General features: G+C 47.6%; 8 protein-coding genes across 8 annotated transcripts; 5 read left to right on the plus strand and 3 right to left on the minus strand.

Annotated features, from left to right (window-relative positions):
• Positions 1-900: 900 nt before the first annotated feature.
• Positions 901-2,886, plus strand: EDB82DRAFT_284169 (uncharacterized protein). The gene has a single exon (XM_025729224.2). It carries the CDS (start codon positions 1,153-1,155, stop codon positions 2,737-2,739), a length of 1,587 nt encoding a protein of 528 aa, XP_025583512.1. The 5' UTR covers positions 901-1,152; the 3' UTR covers positions 2,740-2,886.
• Positions 2,887-3,008: 122 nt separating this feature from the next.
• On the plus strand, positions 3,009-3,496 carry EDB82DRAFT_510839 (uncharacterized protein; the record flags this gene model as incomplete). The annotated part of the gene is made up of 1 exon (XM_065608867.1): positions 3,009-3,496. A coding segment is annotated over exon 1 (253 nt), but the record flags the coding sequence as incomplete, so codon positions are not given.
• Positions 3,497-3,869: 373 nt separating this feature from the next.
• EDB82DRAFT_528481 (uncharacterized protein) lies at positions 3,870-4,599 on the plus strand (the record flags this gene model as incomplete). The annotated part of the gene is made up of 2 exons (XM_025729223.1): positions 3,870-4,092; positions 4,196-4,599. 2 exons carry the CDS (start codon positions 3,870-3,872, stop codon positions 4,597-4,599), a joined length of 627 nt encoding a protein of 208 aa, XP_025583511.1.
• A 1,755-nt stretch (positions 4,600-6,354) lies between these two features.
• On the minus strand, positions 6,355-7,117 carry EDB82DRAFT_510843 (uncharacterized protein). The gene is made up of 2 exons (XM_065608868.1): positions 6,673-7,117; positions 6,355-6,515 (listed from the first exon to the last, which is right to left on the minus strand). The coding sequence occupies exon 1, from the start codon at positions 7,070-7,072 to the stop codon at positions 6,803-6,805; it is 270 nt and encodes an 89-aa protein (XP_065464360.1). The 5' UTR covers positions 7,073-7,117; the 3' UTR covers positions 6,355-6,515; positions 6,673-6,802.
• Positions 7,118-7,572: 455 nt separating this feature from the next.
• On the minus strand, positions 7,573-9,308 carry EDB82DRAFT_510844 (phosphatidylserine decarboxylase-domain-containing protein). The gene has a single exon (XM_025729219.2). It carries the CDS (start codon positions 8,919-8,921, stop codon positions 7,632-7,634), a length of 1,290 nt encoding a protein of 429 aa, XP_025583509.1. The 5' UTR covers positions 8,922-9,308; the 3' UTR covers positions 7,573-7,631.
• Positions 9,309-11,043: 1,735 nt separating this feature from the next.
• On the plus strand, positions 11,044-12,711 carry EDB82DRAFT_547708 (uncharacterized protein; the record flags this gene model as incomplete). The annotated part of the gene is made up of 7 exons (XM_065609504.1): positions 11,044-11,090; positions 11,488-11,583; positions 11,666-11,707; positions 11,741-11,839; positions 11,985-12,039; positions 12,178-12,629; positions 12,684-12,711. 7 exons carry the CDS (start codon positions 11,044-11,046, stop codon positions 12,709-12,711), a joined length of 819 nt encoding a protein of 272 aa, XP_065464361.1.
• Positions 12,712-13,195: 484 nt separating this feature from the next.
• On the minus strand, positions 13,196-14,204 carry EDB82DRAFT_284296 (uncharacterized protein). Its single transcript, XM_065607390.1, has 3 exons — positions 13,934-14,204; positions 13,731-13,864; positions 13,196-13,674 (listed from the first exon to the last, which is right to left on the minus strand). Exons 2-3 carry the CDS (start codon positions 13,851-13,853, stop codon positions 13,306-13,308), a joined length of 492 nt encoding a protein of 163 aa, XP_065464362.1. The 5' UTR covers positions 13,854-13,864; positions 13,934-14,204; the 3' UTR covers positions 13,196-13,305.
• Positions 14,205-15,506: 1,302 nt separating this feature from the next.
• Positions 15,507-15,931, plus strand: EDB82DRAFT_284319 (uncharacterized protein). Its single transcript, XM_065607391.1, has 2 exons — positions 15,507-15,855; positions 15,925-15,931. Exon 1 carries the CDS (start codon positions 15,607-15,609, stop codon positions 15,826-15,828), a length of 222 nt encoding a protein of 73 aa, XP_065464363.1. The 5' UTR covers positions 15,507-15,606; the 3' UTR covers positions 15,829-15,855; positions 15,925-15,931.
• The last annotated feature ends 1,571 nt before the right edge of the window (positions 15,932-17,502 follow it).

Consider the following 17,502-nt stretch of genomic DNA (forward strand, 5'->3'; position numbering starts at 1 on the left):
GGTTTTCAACAAAGGTTAATCTGTCCGCGCAGACCAATTTATCAATAAATCTTCATATCCAAGGTTCTCTCAAGACTAGGTTTTCTAACCAAGGCGTGACTCATACGGCTTGAACTCTATGATGTCGGTGACTTATAAAGGAAGCACGACAGTCGTATATGTGTCACGTGAGGTGTTGATCAGGTCATCCCTAACCTGCCAGGAGCTGCTGTCTGAACCAATCACAACAGCTTGTGATGACTAGCAATCGGCATCGCATATAGCATATAAGTGATGGTAATTTTTATTTCTTCTATACAGAAAGTAACAATTCCCAGCTCTTGGCGACCCCAGCTCGAGATCGCGCGGTCCGACTTATCTTATCATTCATCCTATCAGTTATCTAATCGCGGGAAATGTCTCCAGTTACCCCAAGCGCAAGTGCTCGCCGAAGTTCCCTTATGTAATATCCATACGCATCATATCAATAACCTCGAAGCATGTCTTTCTCACAAACAGGGGCAGAAGGGCGATGTGGTTCTCATGTCACATCAAGTAAACACATCTGCATCTGTGCATGGATTTAAACAAGCTCATCGAGACAGCGGCAGCCCCATCTTTCAGTCTATCGTGCGGCTATTTGCTGTGTCATGTCATCATGGACCCTGATGCCCGCGATGTCTGGGTATAGCGACAAGGCTCTGGCCGTCCTGGCCATCCTCGTTTTTGTACTCTGGCTCTATATCCCTTGGCACGGGCGACGGTTTGGATTGATACTCTGTTACAGGATATCCTACAGCGGGAACGCTTACACTACCGAAGCATTAACCACCAGTTCTCGACGCACCGCATTTCAATTAAATTCTATGAAAATACCTCGTCATTAAGCATAGAATAAGTTTTCCCGAATTACTTAACTATTGATTTCCTATAATGTTACTTCGACCTGACCACTATTATAGTTCTTAAAATCTCAATACTATAGTTTTGTATTGAATCTTGTAATAATACAGTTTCTCGACGAAACCTTATTGCAATCCCTTCCAAGGTTTACTGATCAGCCTACCGTATATAAATTATACTGTCTTTCCTTTAATTTTTCTCTTCCCACTCATTATTCCCTTCACCTCAATCCACCAACTCAGCCCATACTATCCATACGCAACTCTTAACATGGTTCGCCTCAAACTAGAACCACAGTTCTTATCGCCCTGGACTCAACGCTTGGCAGACCGATACCTCAGAAAGGGCACCTTGCATGTTCCCGTCTTGGGAGTCGAAGAAGAGGTGTCCCTGTTGGATACATCGATACCGGAACATGCAAATCTTGCAGTACCTCTCGAGCCCCAGAAGTTAGAACGTCGAAAGAAGAATTTGAATTCTAGACTATTACAACTCCCACGCGAGTTGTTGATCCATGTTATTTCCTTTCTACCGGAACCTTCCTGCTACATGGTTCATCAAACTTGTCGGGTCCTTCGTGGACTGACCGAAACCTGTCCGTTTCAAGATTTTTGCCGGAAAATAATGCACCGCGAAGAGCCTTTCCACATCGACAACGCTCTAGACTTACCGCTACGGGATATAAAGTACCGCGAAGAGACTTTTTACATCGACAACGCTCTATGCGGACAGCTACGTGATATAAAGCAGATTTTTCTACGAAGATCCTTGTGCATACCATGTGGCAGGCTTTTTGACTCGGGCGAATTGGAGGAAAGAATGAAGAAGCTCTGGCTACCAGTCTATTGCACCGAATGCCACACCGATCACCCAGAACTAGTTTTCCCCCAAGGGGGCAGAACATATAATATTTGCGTGGGACTACTGGGTGAATTTGCCCCCTGCAAGCACCTTAAAGTCTCAGGCAAAGCCCAGGCAGATAAAAGAGGGGATGTTGATATTGTATGCTTACACCCGGACCACTTTCCTGCGGGAACAGTGGACTCTAAAGAAACAGCTCACGCCCGTATACAGTATCGCCCACATCTCTATACCTGTGAAACCTGCGCCGTTACTGGCTTTTCTGGCGGTTTGAACTACTCCCGAAGTATTCCTTTGGTCAAGATTGCACCTCAACAATACCCTGGAATGTCGGCGTTGAAGTCGCGGTTGTTCAAACAACTAAAGGAATCTCAAGATGGACTCTGTCAGCATGCCTCAACTCAACTTGACTCTATTATATCGTCTTTACCATCAGACAAATGCGGTTGTTTCCCAAGGTGCGGTCCACCTGCCCTTCGCTCCCTGCCCAAGACCGGGGCTAACTATCGGTGTGGCCACCACGGTTACAATTGTCGACTATGCGGCGCACGTTACTGTTGGTACCACTTGAACGGTTATATTACCCTCGGAGTTCAAATCCGGTTAGCCAACAACAGTCTATACGGCATGGACTACACTATGGGCTGGATCTCTAACATCAAATTTGATCCCGATAACCACCCTGTCCATCTAATATGGAACGAAAGCTCGAAAGGTGTTCTGTGGTGCAGCGATCCGTCATGTGGCACCGGATCAGGCAATCGTTGGCTATTGATGGTCGAGATACTGAAAAGGGCTTTGGTCCGCCGTCAAAGTCAGGGATACCCCGGGCTTCCCCCACGGGACTATTCTTGGGCCGCCAAGTTGCCTTACACACTGGAATATCAAGTGTTCCAGAATGCGGCAGACTGGATGACGGAACCAGACATGCTAAGCAAGGACCTAAATTCCCCTATGGCTATTGAATTTCGTCCTGTACCTATTCGCCAGGGCTGAGCCTAGGCTGAGTGGCGGAGGGAATGCGTTACCACGACAGGATTATTGAACTCCTGCAAGAAATCAATGACGTGCTAGAAGAAATCAATACCGTCCTAGCAAAGATCGATGCCCGCATGAATGAAATCCGTACCTTCCTAACGGACATTGGTGTGTCCTTAGCACCGGTCTATTTCTCGCATCTCGGGGTATGGGTTTGTAGGGAAGGATTCAAAACATTAGAAGGGATTATTGGGTAGGCGTTTTGTATGTATTATCTAATAGAGCAGATTGGGTTATCGATAACAGATTGCCATGTCCTTCCTTCCACTATTGGGAATGACGTCTTTCCTAGGTACTTGCATTGATTCACAGATGATCCGGCCTTCCCATCAAAACCATGCAGGATCAGTAAATCGTCGCGTCCGGAGAGCGGGTCAGATACCATGCTGTAGGCAAGTTCCATTGCACTCGCCCCTCCTCTCTGAACCAGAACCGTCAAAACAGGTGGATACACCAAGTGCACAATCAGACTCAGGGGTCTCTTGTCCATGTCCGGATCGCCTGATGACAGCCATTTCTCGTGAATTAGAGGAGTAAACAGTCAAACTCTAGTAGTATGCTTTCAGACGGGTCACTGATAGCGTCTTCAATGGCTTCGTCGCCACCGTTTTCGAAACTGAATTCGAAGTCATGTTCCAAGCATAAATAATGGCAGATCCGGGGCTGGCGATTGATCGTTGCAAATGTGGGAAGGTTGTATTCCCCGTACCGAAGCTTCAAAGGCCGAGTCTTGCTCTTTCCCAGTCGGCGATGGAGGCTAGGTACATCTCCCTCAAGCACAGATTAGAAGATGGGGCTGTCGTTGATATCTAGATAATCAAGGGTTTGTCTGCTTTTTCGTTTTGTGACCTCTGACATCCAATCTGCACATGGAACTTGAGCCGGTCTCTCTGCAAGTTCGTGCCGTATACCACCCAGGACTGCCTCGAACTTATCGTCGAACTACTCGGTCAAGCTGTAAGAAAGTCCGTTAAGGAGCTAGGCAGTTGCGAGTTCCTTCCCATAGTTGGGGTTGCCCTTCTCGCCTCAATTGGCGTTATCTTCTTCAAGCAGGCAGGTACTGACAGGACCTGTTTCCCACTGAAGCCATGGACAACGAACGTTATTACCCCTACTGGATGGGAGGACGCGTTTGGATTTTCTTCTTCTTCAACACCACCATCACCACGACCAAAATGGCTTGGCAGGTAATCTACGAAGCGGCTATCAAAGCCTTGACCGGGGTCGCCGCCTTTGCGACGGCAGCAGAGAAGGGGTCCCAGTTCGTCAACTTTATGAGGGCCTGGATAACTGGAAGGAAGAAGCAGGACGGTATGTATCCCTGGGAAATGTTTCTGTTGAAATTCAAAACAAAAGCATCATATCCGATACTTACACTATTATTGGTGACATGTATACTGACTTCAAATAAAAGATGCAGAGTCGGATATGGCAAACATCCGGCCATCGGGAGCATCAGGTGGCGAGCCTGGTGCGGCGATCGATAATCTTCTCGCTGCCCGCCAAAGGGAGAACGAAGACCTGGTGCGTGAGCTGGCAACCCTCCGGGAGACCGTAAACGGTTTTCAACGCCAACTCGGAGAAGCAAGCGCCCGGTCCGTCCTCCTGGTGGAGCAAGTCGGCGTCCTCCGCGAGGCCGCAAACGGTTTCGAAAATCGCCTCGGAGTAGTCGAGATGGAGAGAAATGAGCTCCGGGAGATCGTCAACGTTCTACAACGCCGGCTCGGAGCGTCCCTCCCGTATCGACGAGTCGACGGAGTTCGGGGTCGTACGACCACCGGCTCCAGCATTGCTTCTTCCCACAACCACCAAGAATAGGCACCTCCGTGTTGAGAGAGACAAATCACGTTTTAAAAAAACCTAGAGGGTCGAGACGTTGAACTAGCAGGCATCTGCTGCTCGCGCGGCAGTGTAAGTCCTGGCTAGCCCGGTCCGCGGGTCTGTAGGTCAGGCGCTTTCGATCACTGGTCTCTCAACCATTCACCATGACCATATCGTATCATCAAGTGCACCTTGTCCGGGTCCAGTAACCAGCATATCTCTCTCTCGACTGCTGGCGAAGCTAAAGCAGCCCCATTACCGTGTTGTTCCCACAAACAAAAACATATCGGTATAAAAACGACATCTCCCCTCTGGACTCAGACACATCTTCATACGTCTTCGAGTCTTCTTCGACTACATCTTTCTTTCTTTCCGTTTTTCATCTTTCTTTCGTTCCCCTTTTCATCTGTCCCAAAATCCTCAATTTCATCGTCGCCTCGAAAACACCCGTCCAACTTGGCTGCGGTAACTCGAGCCTTTCAGCTCCAATCATCCGCGACCTTTCGGCAACTTACTGCGACCGACTCTTCCAAGGACAAATCCCGTCCTAAATCGCCAGACCAGCCAAAGAAACAACCACGTTCTCTGTTCTCTACCTAGTAGAATATCGACACCCATGGACAGCACAATCATGAAACCAAACGCGTCAATACACAGATCCGACAGAAATACCAGATATCAACATCATTCACACCGCGATTACCCTCGTCATCGATGCTCTGGTTGCCCAAGTCCATCAGGTTGCTCTTCTACTGTTCCAGGGCCTCCCAAGGAAGCTTGGCCCCTGTCAAAGGCTCAGTCTCCTCGCCCCCTCGAGCTCGACGTGGATGCTACGGTCTGTACCCGTTTCCATAGCTGTTCGACGCATATCATGTGCCTTTGGTGGCCTTTCAGGATCTTTTGTCAAGGTCAATATCCACTACATCACCTTTGCGCGAAAAGCAGCTTTGTCTGGTATTGAACCTTGTCAATCAAACGACGGCTGTCCATTCCGCAAGATTATCGCATTCTCCAACGGGTCCACCTTCTGATATATTCATTCACTATGTCAACAGCGGCGATCCCAAATTTGCATTCACGACTAAAACATCCAATCATATTTGTGTACTCTGACGTCATCTCTTTCGGCCGGGGCGATGGTACAGATTCTCGCCTTCTGTCACAGAACATTATACAGCGTAACCGCTGGCACCACCAAAGGATCCAGCAGCACCAACAGGGGCACCAGCACAAACAACAAGAGCAGCAACGATGGGTTATAATGCCGTCGTTGACAAGATGCTCAAGGTCCTCGCCATGACCCCCTCACAGGCAACAGCCACAGTGATGATGGTTTCTCCGGACGTCGTCGTCGATACTATGATACCCGCACACCTGATCACCATGGCCGTCAAGCTTCATCACATAAGGGACTACTGAGATGCCAAGGTGGCAGCCCTATCGATACCCGGGAATCTTCGAACTTAAACGCAGTATACTATATCCTCTACCGACTTTGATATCCACCGAATTACTGTTGCGCGTCGAGCAACTTTGTGGGGTATTAAACCTTATCAATCAATAGACGGTCTCCCGTGCCGCAAGATCGGGTCTACGTATCGTTCGCAAGACCATCTCAACGACCTATCCGGGTGCCTATATACAACATCTGTGTTTGTCGTTGCCCGGCTCAATCATTAAAACCACAAAAGCAAGAAGGTAAGTAGAGCTCATGATAGAAGACCGCCTCCTTCGCGATGACGCTGACCGTTTAGTTATCTTTCCGGACCAACAGGAATCACGACCAATCAACGAAATGCCATCATCTACGACAAAGCCATCTCGGATCACTCTATGATGGCGCTTGACAATAGGACTTATCGACCACGGCACTATCACGGTCCGCATAGAACGCCCAGAGGTAGGGCGCGTAGGTAAGGCAACGACTTGATGACAAGAGGGGTAATACCTTTTATAGGAGGTACACGAGATGTAATGCTGGCAAGCATTGACGGCAGTGTGTGGGTGTAGATCCATGACTCGTCGAGTGGAGGAACCTTATGAGGGGGATTCGTGCTGACTCGGCCCCAGGGCTAGGATCTGTTGCGATATGGCTACAGCGTGGCAGATACAACACCCAGCTCGTCCTGCATATCTGCAACTACAGCTGGGAAGTCTCCGCTCAACGAAGCAGCCCGTAACGGATCACGTCTAGTCTGAGCTACAAGCAATACTGTGATATCCGCAATCCACTAACAATTGACAGGCATTGGAACAACGCGCAGACGGTGACGAGTTGGAGGCGCCTTCGAACTTCGACGTCGAAACTGTGAAATTTCCTCAGGCAGGGGCGATGTCCATAATCAGGGAAGCAGAATGCGTGGTGAAGGCCAATGATAAGCATAAAGAGGCATATGAGGACCCGGAGTTGACACAAGGCTGGGGAGTGGTACTGGGACAATAAGGACGGGGCGATGGAAGGTAGCTGCATTCGAGAACAAGGATTTTTGATGGTTTCACAGAGCGTCAGCGAATGAAAATTGTTTTCTATGACAACTGCTTGCGCGTGAATGTAACCTTTCAATACAAAAACAAACACCCTCCACGAAGCTCTTTTCTTTGATGGGAGTTTGCCATCAATAAAGATATCAGTGGACTGCTTTTATCGACGGTTGTACAGGTATTATACGAGGTGTTGATCAGGTCGAAGTCCCCAGCCAGTGGGATTGTGAGGCTGGTGGGTAGTAGAAAAGTTAACCCCCTAAGCAAACCATCAAGTCAAAGTGCATGCGCCTTGCCACAGCACAACTCTATTGTTAGGAGCTAGGAGAATGACATCAATTATTTATTTATGTCACTCTCCAAAAACAGGCCATCGATAGGACACGCTCAAAGCGATATGAATCGGAGAGCAGTAGCATAGTCAACAAGTAGGGATAGATACCTAGGAGAGGTTTAGACTGTCAAATAACAACCATTAACGACACCAGTGAGAGCATAACACAATGTAATTCTTGTATCTTTATATAAGGTTGTGGCTAACATTTCCCTTACTTCTTTGGGGCTCTTGCCAGAACCGTACCGTACTTGGAGTACGTGCCATCAGGCGATGGGACGAAATCATCCACCTTCAAGCCAGCCTGTGGTTGGAAAACACAAATCACGTCAGACCCTCCAAACTGGAAGTATGATATTTCATCACCCTTGTTCAATGTATCTCCCACCCGGGCGGTCATCTTGACGGACGAAACTTGTGCCATGCCAATAGGCAGGACCGCCACGAGACCCAGGACAGGGTTATCAATGACGCAGAGACCGCGTGTCTGAAGGAACTGGTATCCTGGAGTGTCTGGGGCATCTGGACCACAGACAGTGCGAACGGGTTGACATTCCGCGTTCACCTCCATGTATGCTGCGCCTTGAATGTTTTCAATCTCGACAACCTTACCTGAGACAGGTGCATGTTGACGATGGTAGTTAAAAGTGTTGAGGAAGGCATGCATCCAGACACCGCCGTGGAATTTGTCAGCGTACTGACTGCCCTTGAGAAGTGAAGAGATGGTCCATTCCAGACCCTTGATTTTGACAAGGCCGTCAGCTTCAATATTTATGATGCTGTCTTTAGGAATTGATCTGTCAAACGTGCAGTCGGCTGGGTATACGATAACATGATCGTCTTGGGGATCAGCGATGGGTCGAACGCCAGCTTTAAGCTTGCGAGAGAAGAATTCGTTAAAGGTGCGGAATCCACCAGGAGGAACTTCAGCCTCATGGTAGCTGTACGGGGGCGAGTCTTTGAAGCTCTGGATAGACTTCTCAGTGATTGAAGCAGGTGTGTCCATGAACAGCCCAATCAGCTGTGCATATACGACAATCCAAGATGATAGCCAAGTGAGGGGCATTCCCACCTGGTCAGGATTGATCTTAGTCTGAAGACCAGACAGAGGCTCCTGATCAATGACAAAGTAGAAGACACAAAGAATATCGTAAATGTCCTTGGCTTTGTAGTTCTCGTGGGGTGTCCACTTGAGAAGGTCATTCGCAAAGTCCAAGAATGATCGTGCATCGCTGATGTTGAGCTTGTCCATGAAGTCGGGAATCTTGGAACGCGCATTCTTGACTGCTTTGTCAAGTGCACCAGGATTGACAGCCTCAAGGTAGCCCGTGAGAACAATGATGATCGGATTGTAGATGACGGGTGGCTCACCAGCTCCGGGGATGGGAAAGGGAATGAGGCCAATGAGACCCTTTGGGGCTTTCAAATCATAAGGGGTTTTGGAGGCAGGGGGCGGCTGGAAGCCTAGCTGAGTATCGGGGCAAGTGGGAAGACCGGAAGGCATTTTGGATAGTTTCTGTGTGTGTGTATTCTTTGGGGGTAGAGAGTCAGGTTGGTAGTTGTTCTGTCAGTCAACGTGAAGGATATGGAGGCTTTATAGTCATCGCCATCTCCGAGGATCCCGCATCATTGTCTCAGGTCCCCTCCCGGTATCAAGTGAGATTGATAGCGGTGAAAAAGCTCGACAGTTGCTTCTCGGTGATGATACGCTGCCTCAGCAGATGTACAACTCAAGAAGCTCCATCATCGAGATATGTCGAACTTGCCGGTCGTTAGAGCCTTGACCACTACGGTCGATCCAACCTAGCTTACCCTGGTGCCGTAATTACGTCTTGGAATTCGTACTATCTCACGGTATCGAACGAATTGTGAAGTGCCACGTTCGACGATCTGAAAAGGTTTCATGCTAGGTACAGGAAGTGGCTGCATGAATGGAACACTCTTGGTCAACTATCAAGTATCCAGAATTGATCATGTACCTCGATATACAAGTTTAAATAATCTAGTTGGCTTAAATTAAGTTTTCTCTTTCCTTGAATGCTGCATGTCTTTGTGCATTTGGATATCGAGTCCCTCTTTTCGAGTATCATACATGATGTAGATGCAATGCAACCAGCAAGCGTGATGCCTCCAATAGGATAAGTTTTCAAAGTGGACCGGTAATATCTCCTTCCTCTCCAGTGGTGAGACATTCAAGTGTCTAACGCATCGGAACGGCTCGTTGTATGCACGTCTCAGCCTCACCTGACAGACCTTGTACTGTTTTAGCCTTTCAGCACGCCACTCTTAATGCAGTTTGTATTACATGCTTGAATGCAGTAGGTGTAAAAAATGAGAGAAATATTAGACCGGTTAGACCGTGTAGATCAGAGGGAGGTGTAGTTGTTTAAGCGACCGGAAATCTCGGGGGTGCGAGACGATCTGAGCCGAGAGAGGGGCAGAAAACGGGGTGGGGCCCGGAGACCGGCTCCGTCCCTTTTTATACGGTACGGCACATAATCGACATTGCAAGTAAACCATTGTGGATGAGCTCCAGCCTTGGATTTTACTGTCTGTCACTATGCTTAGCGACTGAGAATAGTTACAATATGGAAACAAGTGCAGAAAAGAGGTGAGAGTATTAGAAACATTACCGATTAGGTAGTAGTGCCTAATTCAGTTGAGTATGCAGTATTTGCTACTTGAGAATAAGTTTAAGACTATTACTACTATTCTTTTGTAATTTTATCATGATAGAGTAAGTATTGCATGCACGTGATTTATTTATTTGAATCTTTTATACCTCTAGAGAAAAAAATTACGGATGAGAGTCACTAAAAATAGAGGTTTCGACCCCAGAAAGCGAAAGCTTTTACATGGGATGAAAGAACCCAAGTGAACTCGTCCGAGGCTTCTCCGTTAACTTAGCCGCACCTGGTTTCGGATCATGTGATAAGCAGTAGTGTCAAGGGTCTATAGAAACGGTCGGCGACGGTACGAGAAAGTGGGCATCATCATCCTCCGTTCCGGTCAACGTTCCTTACCATCTCTGTACCCTTTGCCTAGGCAGTGAGATAAATTAAAGTGGCCTTGTCTGTGTCTCTCTGAAGCCTAGCCGTCTCCCTGTTGCCCCTCTAGTTCAGGCTACACAACATTTCGCGCGGGTGACACTAACATTTCTACCCATTGCCAGTTTACACTAGGCACGGCCCGGGCCCATTTGGTCTAGCACAACGTAGCAATTCAAATTGGGCGGTCACTGCTATCTCTCATATTCCACGGCTAACAATGTGCGATTTGTCGCTTTACCCTCCTTCCTTCCTGCCTATCGTCTAACCTCAATAAAAATTGTAAGCACTGTCCTAAGCCAAATACCCGGGACTTTGTTGTCTTCAAACGTATTCCTTTTACAAAATCACCAGAGGATGTGGGAACAGGAGACGGACAGTCTCAAGTTTCACGACGAGACCAAGCACTTTATGTTGTATGGACAGCTGCGGGCGGGGCGTTTTTGTGATGGACATGTTGGCTGCCCACCAAGCCCTGGTCACAGCGACTGGTAAAAGCGGTCACAACTATAAGGGCTGAATTACATGAAACTAGATCAGCTCGGTTTATGCTGTATTGGGATAGTTACATGTCCAGACATGGCGAATCTCTGCTGGAATGGTAACCTAGGAGCTGATGTATTCCCGTCAGTTCCCTCGTTTCTTTTCGCCCCTCACCGCAGTTCTACATTGCTAGTTTCTACCTCTGTTCTGGGACCGCGACCCTTTACAGTAAACAGTAGCACTCGACAATATGACACCGCAAGAACAGCCGATGATTGAATCCGTACGTCTTGTGCCTTCCTTTCAAAGCTAAAGGCCTTACGCGGGGTTATCTAACGTAGCAAGCTCAATAATCTGGGCTTGGACATCACCAATTAGGCATTCTTTATCATTAACCTTTTTCTCTCCCACAGGATCCTCAGGTTATTGGAAGGCTAGACAACGAAGAGAACGATGAATCTGACTCTATTGCAGATAGCGCCAGGTGAGTTGACCCAGCGCTTTATTTTCGCTGCTCTTGCTGACTTGATATGTGAATAGTTTGCGAGACTCAACGGCATCGATAACCTCCAGTATTTTAAGTTATCGTACCATCAATGGCAGGAAGTATCAGTCTTCCAAAACTACCGAGTACTGGTATGATGGCCTCATATTATCCCGCCTTATCCACCTACACTCCTGTGACTCGCAATGTTAACAGGTTACTTTTTTGTATCAGGGCCCCCACGGGCGATCAACATGTCGAGGGCTTTGACGTAGCGTAAGTCGTCTTGCCATCACCCCCTCGTCCAAGTCCTGACGCGTACCTTACCAACCATCACTTTACTACGATGCTTCTGGATGATAAGCTATTTTCTGCTCCAATTGTGGATAATCCCCAAGTAAGCAGCTTGTTAGGATGGAATTTTCCCCACTGGTACTGACTTATCTCGGGCTATTTTGGACGTCGGGGCTGGTACAGGCATCTGGGCAATGTAAGTTGAAAACTAGATTCTATTGCTTCTGAAAATTCGAGCATAACTTACGTTGCATGATAGCGATGTGGCGGATGAGTATCCTTGGGCCGAAGTAATCGGCACTGATATCTCTGCAGTTCAGCCGGATTAGATACCTCCCAATTGCCACTTCCAAATTGAAGACGCACAGTTGGACTGGACATTTAAGCCAGATTATTTTGATCTCATTCACACGCATTATCTCTATGGGTAAGTGCTTGATGACTGGCACAAGTTCTACCATCAAGCACTTACCCACTTGAAACCAGATGGATATTTCGAGCATATCGACTTTGATCTTGAAACACGATCGGAAAATCCAAAGTTCAGGGATGACCCAGAACACATTTTCAAGAAGTGGGCTTCGTTGTTTTTTGAAGCTGGCGACAAAGTCGGGCGTACGTTTAGATGGCCTGTTGATGGCCGGCACGTCCAGGAAATGAGAAAGACAGGATTTGTTGATGTCGTCCACAAACAGTGGAAGGTCCCAATTGGCGGTTCGCCACGCGATCAGATGTTGAAGAAGATTGGGCTTTATAACGCGCATTACATCGATCAATCTCTCGAAGGCTACGCGGTTTATCCAATCGGAAAAATTCTAGGCTGGAGCTTCGACGAGGTTACAGTGCTTGTTGGTAAGATGCGGGACGCTATCAGCAACCCAAAGTCTTTGCCATACTTGGTTGTGTATGTTATTTTCCCAAAATACCTCTGGTCCCTTTGATTAACTTGTTTTTTTAGACACTCCGTAGTCGGTCGAAAACCATAAGGCATGATATCACCAGCTCAATCACCCGAGGAGGCCCCTAGTTCTCCGACCGAGAATTGAGACAAGCCAAGTGACATGATGACGAAATGATGTTCCCCGCTTGACAGATTATCACAGCCTTACCTGTATCAGCCTGGGCCTTGCTAAGTCGAGCAGTAGAAGGTCGATACACCAATAAGGAGAACAGGGCAGAGAGCGGAAGGCTGTAATGCTAGGATCTGGCAAAGGTTTCATTCCTTCCACCTTGCCAGGCTTTGTCTCAGTGTAGGCGATCCCATAACCTGAGAACAGACCCTGTTGAATAGAAAAGATGCCCAGAGAATGTGACCTCTTCTTAGCGAGGTTATCGTACATTGTGATCAGTAGAATGTCTAACTAGCGCAATTTGCCGTCTGAACACTAAGCAACATCTGCACTGGGGCGGACCAGCTCAAGCCAAGATCGGGGGCTGCGGCTCCCGTAGGTAGGTGGTAAATGGTAGTATGGCACCTTTAGATTGAGCCGAAGGCAATGATAAAGAAATACTGTATTTTAGGTGATGGAAAGCGTCCATCCTGTGCCCCATCAAATAGACTCGCAGTAGGGATGTCTTGTTCAGCAATGTAATCCAGCCCCCCTTCTATCATTAGAGAACCTCCCTATTAGCTGGATGGACCCATCTCCGGTCGTAATATTCCTTGCCCTTATTGAACCTCCACCCTCGACGATTATCGTCTGTTGGCTCTGTTTACCGACAGTGATGTTCTCTATGTTACAAATAGAATTTGTAGGTCCCAGTTTGCCATCAGGCATAGTTCCTTGCCGAGTTGAATCACACAGGCAATCTTTATCTCTTTGTATGTACTTGCTGAGAAGTGCGGTAGACTCTGTTAATAATCTCATGGATCTCTCGAGTGAAGCGATAGCGGTAGCTTGAAGATCAATTAGGACTTTTAAATCATGCACTGAGGGTTCTTTCCGATCCTAGCATCTTGGCCGTCAGTTGAATTCAACTAATTGGACACGCATCACAAATCCACCTTAGATTGCTGAGCAGGAGCTACAGTTTGCGGCTGTTGCATATCTATGTGCATTGGTAAGGAAGCGTTTGGTCCGATGCTCAAGCTTTGGTTTTTGTCCAACATCTTGTTCACTAATCGCATGAATGGTGATGCTTATCGTCAAGAATACCAGTAGAATCAGTTCACTGTGACCAGACGAGAGGGACTGGAGATTTAAATACCTGTGGGTTTTATACTTTAGTCAATATATAGCTTTGATCTGTCGCAATAAAGAAAAAGATCACATCGCGGCATCATGGACTTTCGATGAACTATTGGGATAAACATCTACTCAATAGTTTTGCATCCGTCAAGAAGTTCAACCCTGACGCCACGTAAAGATTCAGTGATCGGATAATTAGTAGAAAGTGTTGATGTTGGCCCCGAACTATTTTGACCTCTAGCAATGAAAGAAGAAAAGAGTCTATGACGATGGCCTCGTCAACTTCAAACAACTCGAGAAAAAGGCGCTAGGGGAAGCTGAAGCGTCCTAATTCAAGACCTTCGTGACGAGATGCTTTTGGATTTCCATCATGCTTGTTCTACAAGGTAAGACATGTATATGCCCTGCCGAACATTTTCCAAGTGGCTGCGCTACTTTTCTTAATATGTATAGTACATCCTTGCGCTTTCAAAAGGGCCAGGAGCTTTGTGCTAGCTTGTAACAACGGCGAATTGTTTGCTGTGAACAACAAAATGTAACTGTTGTCTTCACGCCAGTGAAAGCGTTACTTCTAGTTCTCCATTAACATCGAGGAGTATCAAGAGAGAGTGGGAGAGCAGTGATCGATCACTGTCTTCTCGACGATTGCCTACCTTACTTAGTTGACCCTCGTCTTTCCTTAGCATAAACTCTGATTATAAAAATCACACGCACCTGGATACGAGATGTAGTAGGTGATCTGTTGACAATCATCCCAAGAGAAGCATGGGTGCAAGAACTTGAACACGGCCTTTCACTACGACAGCCTGAGAGCCATAGGTACAGGTAAGCGCTTGCCTACGTACTCACCAGCTACGGTCACGTGTGTAGCCAGACATGCTGATGTGGCATCTATACATTGTAGGCTGACAGCAACAGTATTCCCCCCACTCAGATCTTGACTTGCGCTCACAGGTTGGGCTACATAACATCGATCTAAGACATCATCATACGAACACTCTTGTCAAGTGACGTGCCGCACCTGCTATTTTGGTGACCCAGGGTAGCTAATAGGTTCGTTACTTATTTCAGCGCAGCCGAACCATAACAGAAACACTCTAGAAATGAATGCCGGATCTATAGACGCCTTATTGGCTTTTGGAAGGAAACCCATCAGATATTTTCCTTCCACCAATTTGGTGTGTTCATTTGGCAAGCCGAGTTTACAAGCCTTTTGGCTAATAAATCGCAGGAAGGGTTTGAGTCACGAGAAGACCCAATTGTGAACCAACCACCTCACACATCTCTAGGATCCTCGCAGGGGTTAGATTCAAGAAGTTCGATGAACGATTTCGACACAACCAACAGCCCGAGTTCATACTTTGGAAACTCCAACATAGCCTCTACGGAGAGCCTTCAGCCATCTCTAGCCCTGAAGTCATTGTTGGCGCCGGCATCACTACCTCGTGACTTTGAAGTCGCCCTGTCTTCCTTCCACATTGACAGTTGTTGAGATACCTACGTATTCAAGCCTTGAGACAGCAAACCGGTAGGAGCACAATAATTGCAAGGATTGTAACTCAGCTGCAGAGACCTCGCAGGCTGCAGGTATGACGTGATAGGGTGAGCGTACATGTGCTGCGTAGCTAGGATACTCTGTTGGTGGTTGACGGCAAGACGAGAGAGGCCAAGTTTCAGTGTTCTTTCAGAGGCATGCGGGTTCGCGCCCGGTCGCCCCGGAAGAAGGCTGGTGTATGGCTACATAGATTTCTTGTGAACAAGGCTCTGGCGGTGGGAGATTGTAGTATTTACTGGGCTGGATGGTATAAAAGGGGCTGTCGACACCCAATTCTCGTTACTGGTAGTCTTCGAGCGGATCCGCTTCACACTCGCTCCTCGCTTTTCCCCTGTTCTTTTACTTTTTTTTCAGTATGAGCCAAAGCCGTGATCGCCTGGATGCTGGTAAGCCTCCTTCCATGATGCTTTCTATGGCTACCATTGCTCTGACACCCTCCATGACTCATCGCTCAGCCCTGCATCGAGTGACAACACACAAAGGATGAATCGACTACTATAACTTGTCCGGATAACCCAAGCACCTGGCAAACTTTTCAGCACATTTTTGAGGTTCGAGACAAGGATCAACAGTCAAATAGACGGGAAGGCGACGTGGTACATGAATTGAATCCCTCCAGAGGTAGCGGAGGCGAGGGTGAATTGCACGATCAAACTGCAAGTGTTCGGCAAGACAGGATCCAGAAGTGGGCGGAAGGCGTACCTCTATGGGGTTCGGCATGTATCCTCGTTCACCACACTAATCAATAGACTTGGCTTAATTGATCTTATGATTGACTACCCATTCCACACGGCTCCTCTGTGCTCCGACAGGCTTGACCGTAAGCTTCTCAGTGATCATGGTTAAATGACAAGTTTAAATAGTAGCTAATCCCCCGTGAGCGCTGCGTTTGCATTTACGCCTCTCCTCCTGATAGGTCTGGACACCCCATGCGTGTCTGAATAGCTGACCTATCTCAGCAGCCTACCGTCACATTATATTCCCTAGAGTACCGATATATCTGCCTTCCATAGTCCCCACTGCTGCCTTCTCCGCCACACGTCTCGCTCCACGAGATTTGCGACAGATTCAGCGAAGTGGTACGAGCGTCGCGGCAACGGCTACCTATGCTGATCCGCATAACAGAAAGATAACGTGATTCTCGTTATACGCATTGCGCTAGAAAACAAGAGAGATTGCCAGGCCCCCATGAGGAAAATATGATCCAAGCGTTCATCGTGACCAAGGCTTCAGAATCACTGTTGGCTCTATCCAACACTAAATGGTCTTGGCAGTGTTAGAGCCAACAGTTCTCGTGCTTGTGTCTAAATTCGGAACCACTAGCACAGCCTCATGGCCCCCAGGCTTCCAGAGTTGTTGGAATGAGATCAACACCGCTTCCCTCCCCAGGATTTTGCAATTTCCTAGCAAGCACACAGGATCGTAGTGAAGATAACGGAACAGGAAATTGTATAGGAACTTCAAACCACATCAAAATGGGGCGAGAATTATCGTGCCGGGGTGCCTACAAAAACTACCCCTTCTTACACTTGACGCCTATCGACCTGTCAGTCTCGGCTGCGATCTACTTATCTTGCTTATTTGGCTATTATGACCATCATCGACCCTTGTCCCTTGTCTCGCCTGGGTTTACGTAGGGATCTGAAAAGCCTAGGGATATTCGGTGATCTTGCCAAGCGGTGTCAATGAAGTCCGTGTGGAGCAGATAAGCGGCCAAGGCTAACCTATGACTTAGGAGTTTTTGCGTACTGAAGATGCAACGTTAGCTTCTCCGTGCAAATCTTGAGAATGTTGCTTATTGAGCCTCCGCACCTGGACTGCAAGCTCCACCAATTATTTTTCCCATCTTGCGACACTGGCGCGACAGTTCTATTCCCGAAGTCATGGGATTCTTTTGGTTATTCTTTCGACGGTGTTGGCTTTCTAAGTGATTTAGTCGCATAGGTTGCAATGCATCTATTGGTTTCGTCGCTCAAACACAAGCCTTATTCCGCAGGTTCCACTAGTGCGATCCTCTTTGTAATACTGCTCTC

This window comes from Fusarium venenatum (genome assembly GCF_020744135.1).
Source record: "Fusarium venenatum strain MPI-CAGE-CH-0201 chromosome Unknown EDB82scaffold_3, whole genome shotgun sequence".
Lineage (NCBI taxonomy): Eukaryota > Fungi > Ascomycota > Sordariomycetes > Hypocreales > Nectriaceae > Fusarium > Fusarium venenatum.

Bases quoted from the DNA above. Each gene is read 5' to 3' on its own strand.
- EDB82DRAFT_284169 (XM_025729224.2), top strand. From the start codon at position 1,153: ATGGTTCGCCTCAAACTAGAACCACAGTTCTTATCGCCCTGGACTCAA.
- EDB82DRAFT_510843 (XM_065608868.1), bottom strand. From the start codon at position 7,072: ATGCAGCTACCTTCCATCGCCCCGTCCTTATTGTCCCAGTACCACTCC.
- EDB82DRAFT_510844 (XM_025729219.2), bottom strand. From the start codon at position 8,921: ATGCCTTCCGGTCTTCCCACTTGCCCCGATACTCAGCTAGGCTTCCAG.
- EDB82DRAFT_284296 (XM_065607390.1), bottom strand. From the start codon at position 13,853: ATGCGATTAGTGAACAAGATGTTGGACAAAAACCAAAGCTTGAGCATC. The intron at 13,675-13,730 runs GTGGATTTGTGA...CCAAGATGCTAG, and splicing joins CTCCTGCTCAGCAATCTAAG to GATCGGAAAGAACCCTCAGT.
- EDB82DRAFT_284319 (XM_065607391.1), top strand. From the start codon at position 15,607: ATGCGGGTTCGCGCCCGGTCGCCCCGGAAGAAGGCTGGTGTATGGCTA.